At 33.2% G+C, this 4,245-nt stretch overlaps 1 protein-coding gene across 1 annotated transcript; it reads left to right on the top strand.

The window, feature by feature from the left end:
- Nucleotides 1-2,578: 2,578 nt before the first annotated feature.
- LOC133815399 (uncharacterized) lies at nt 2,579-3,710 on the top strand. Its single transcript, XM_062248244.1, has 3 exons — nt 2,579-2,739; nt 2,957-3,026; nt 3,186-3,710. Exons 1-3 carry the CDS (start codon nt 2,579-2,581, stop codon nt 3,708-3,710), a joined length of 756 nt encoding a protein of 251 aa, XP_062104228.1.
- The last annotated feature ends 535 nt before the right edge of the window (nt 3,711-4,245 follow it).

Here is a 4,245-nt window from a genome sequence, read left to right as displayed (position 1 = left end):
TATTGGACTCAAATTGAAGTCTATGGTTTCAAATTTTGCATATTAAAGCTAAAGTACCAAGAGAAAGTTAAGCCCTTGAGTTCAACAGGTAATATACTGTTGTTGATTCTAATTTTCTCTCTATGAAACTATTGATATAACTTCCTTGAGCAATGATTGTATTACATGAGAAAGAGGCCAAAGCCAATTTTTGGAGTTCTAAACAAAAAACTTAATATTAAATGATGAGTAACTATCCAAACTCTTACTTAAAGAATCTCATTTCACATATATAAATAACACCCAAAACCTCAAAATCTTGCATGAGATATGAACATATATGAGAAAAGGATGAGCTCCATACCCGGGGAATATGTAGTGTGCCTAAGGTGTTGTTTTCAAGGTTTTTTTGTGCCTAGTAATAAGAAAGAAACTAGTCACCGGAGAAGAGAGGAAGACTCTAGTTGCACGGGCTGTTGTGGTCGAACGATGGCCTCTCTTGATTGCATTCCATTATCCCCAACCAAATGGAGCCTAAGTTATCAGCTAACTTCTGTTACCACTCTGAGAGTGCTTGCTTCTATTTTTCTAGCAAGAACGAGTATCTTATTTCTCTTTAAGAAGTTCCCCAGCAGCACTCTTAACAGACAAGACATAAATTCACTTTCACAAGTGGAAATTATTATTGTCGTATTACTTTATTTAAACAGGGAAAATAAATAAAGGGTAAAATTTTCAGGTGTAATAACCTCATCACTGTCTGATTACAAAGGAAGCGGGAGAATATAAAATATAAATGAAAATGAAAAAAGCTCCCAGTTAGACATTGTCATTTCAAAATGTAAATCAGAATCTCCAACATGGAAAAATAATGTCATCAAACTATAGAAAAGCTACCTGAATCTCTACAAGAAAACTTTGAGATCCATCCATAGTAACTGCAACAACCACCGCTAAAACATATGAGCCTGAATACTCCTAACTTAAAAACATCTCACTGGGATTTAAAACTGCTTGCATTCCTAATTGTGACATTTCAAATACTCCAAGCTGGCAGTACAGAAACAAAATTAATGTAAGTTGTCCAAACAATAATTTTCTACCTTCACAAAAATGGAAAAGAATATGTAATTTTTAAAGAGTGCTGGTCTTGAAAGTTGAAACTGACAAATAACTTCTAAGTCCAACAAGCAGTAATACAGAACAGTTTCTATTATTTATAATCTAAATGAGAAAGACAAAAAGTTGTTTAAAGGAAGGGTACTGCAAATGTATAACAACACATAAGTCTTAAGTCTCAAAAACAAGTTTGCTTCATAGTAATGACTTCCCATCATCACTAACCTCACCCAAGGTAGATTAATGAAAAAAATATTAGACATAAATAAGTTAGAGAAAAGAGAATCTAAGAAAAGATAGTCTAAAAATCAAGATAAAATTAACAATGCTACAAAGTGTAAACAGAACAGAGAAAACAACATCAATACTATTATCTCTCACATAATTTAGACTCAAAACAGAACCATTAATAGCTAATTTATTTTAAGAATTAACTACAAGCACCAAACGAAACCAAAACTGTAATAGCTCCAAGTGCATTAGTATTACAAATAGGAAAAAGATTATTCAAAGTTCACAAAATGGAAAATTCCTAACAAAAAAGGGGAAACTAAAATAAATAAATAAACTTATTTTTTATCAGAGGGTAATCAAATACAAAATAAAAGGCTATGAAACTAACCAAAGTTACATTACCAAAAGCTATGAAACTATCAGCTTTCATAAACCCAATACAAAATATATTTTACATCATCAAGTTGTAATCTTTGCTTGATCAATCCCAAACAAACAATAATTCCATAAAAGGGAGAAACAGAGAACTAACATAGAAACCCAATTCAGATTAACTTAAAATCCAAAACTCGCTGAAAACATTCACAATTCGATAAATGAACAAACTAATAAGAACATAAACCTGCCAAAAATTTCATCACCATTAATCAAAACCGAGAAAGATACTAAAAAATATGAAGAGAGAAGAAGAAAAAAGAAAACCCATAACATAAAAGCATAAAAAAACTATTCATATAATCACTAAAGTAAACTCTATTAATCATCGTTTAAAAAATGTTCAGAAGCAAACAAAGGACAGAACAACATAACCTCATGGTGAGAGAGAGATACACCTTTACCAAAAGCATGAAAATCAAAATCAATATCAATAAATACACATATAATTTACAATTTGGCTAGATATTACAATCACAAACATAAAAAATATTACTAAATTTATTTTAACATGTGATGAGTTATAGATGAGAGGCAAACTCAGCTGTAAGAAGAAGCACTGCTCCATGATTGCAAACCCAGATTCTTTCTCAAATGGATAGATCGATCGAGATGAGAAGATTAGAGATTGAGAAACTATTGATGGAGAAGAGAGAGTGAGAGTCCATCGTCCAAAGAATGAGGAAGTCTGTTGAGAAAAGGCATTAGGTTTCAAGAACAGATATTAAATTAAAATCTGAAAAAAAAATGAAACATATACCTCACAGTCACCTGGGTTCTTGCTTCTAGCTAGCGATAAAGATACACAGCAATGGAAAAGGAGAAGAGACTCATCGCTTCAACAATGTTGTGGTCATGGTGTGCTTCAGCTGCTCAATGGAAGGGATTAAAGAGTAGTGGAATGAAGGAGAGAAAGCCGATAGACTCTGAGAGAAAGAAAGAGCGAGTGAGAGTGGGAGAGAATTACCTGGAGTGTGTGTGAGAGAGAGAGGCAGCGTGTAAAGGGATTAGGGATTCAGAAAACATTCTTCATTTTTTATTCTTTTAGCTTTTTTTCTTTTTGTCAATTTCATTTGGCGCCCACTTTTTTTCATTTGGCGCCTACTGTGTCTTTTTTATTTGCATGTATCAATAACGCGTTTAATAATATGTCATATTTTGTTGTCATATCTGGTCAAAATTGTTATAGTGTTTGCCGTGGATTTCTCTGGGGAATAACTGGAAATAGAAGCAAGATGCATATTGCTTCTTGGCAGAAGGTTTGCCTCCCTAAGGCTTATGGTAGTCTTGGATTCAGGGATGGTTCTAGTTGAAATCGAGCTATTTTAGCTAAATATCTTTGGGCCATTTCGGAGAAGCATGATTTACTGTGGGTCAAATGGATTAACTAAATATACTTGAAAGGCTCTAATTTCTAGAACTACAAGTTGAAGCCTGATTGCAGCTGGTATTGGAGGAAGCTTTGTCATATGAGGGGAAAATTTTGCTTAGCTGAGGTGAATATTGCTGGTATAACAGGGAGGTTTAAGGCTTCTAAACTCTATAACAATACCTTAAGGCAACAGCTGGTGGGATATCATCAAGCTGTTTGGTGTAAGCTTTCTATCCCTAAGCATCGTTTCTTACTTTGGCAAGTGGTTAACTCTCAGCTTCTCACTAGAGACAACATGCTCAGGTTTTGTATCACTATTGATTGTCTGTTATGTCATGTTTGTGGTTCCCATAATGAGAGTCACACTCAACTTTTCTTTGAGTGCTGTCTTTCTAAGAATATAATTGATTTAATCTTTGCTTGGATGGGGTTTAGAGCTTGGCCTGGTGAGTTTACTGGCTGGACAGTTTGGATTGCTAGTAGAAGATCTGGAATCATCTCCTCTATTACCAATATGATTTTGGCTGCTGTTATATATTATATTTGGAGGAACCGAAACATGTCTTTTTGATGGGTTACTAGGACAGATGACTGCAAAGCAAGGGATGTCATGAATATTGTTCAGTACGATTTTTTCATTGTTAAAAATAGGAAGTTATCTTTACAGGAACATAATTTTATAGGAAAACTTCAATGTAATTAGTTTGGGTGTTTAGTTTGTTCCTTTCTTTATTTTTATAGTATAGTTTGGATTGTTTTTGGGTGAATTGCCCGTTCAGTTGTATTGGTTGGTTGTTCAATGAAGCTCATTTTCTTCTTGATAAAAAATAAATAATTTCAAATGTCATATATTCTAAATGATATAGATTTAACACAAGAATTAGCAAAAATTAAGATTATGACAACCACAAGGTGTATATAATGCTCTTGGATTTATATCTAATAATCTTTTTTGCACACCTTTGTGTTTTCCATTCATGTTATATCCATTATCATATACTTGCCCTCTTATTTCATTGATGGCAAGTTTCAAGTTTTCAATTTCTTTTGTAAGTTCATCAAAGAGACTTTTTCCTGAAGTATCCTCCACTTTTAAAAATTCCAAA

This window comes from Humulus lupulus, chromosome 2, assembly GCF_963169125.1.
Source record: "Humulus lupulus chromosome 2, drHumLupu1.1, whole genome shotgun sequence".
Taxonomy (NCBI): domain Eukaryota; kingdom Viridiplantae; phylum Streptophyta; class Magnoliopsida; order Rosales; family Cannabaceae; genus Humulus; species Humulus lupulus.
The sequence above is the reverse complement of the archived record's forward strand: the minus strand, read 5'-3'. Positions and strand labels throughout refer to the sequence as shown.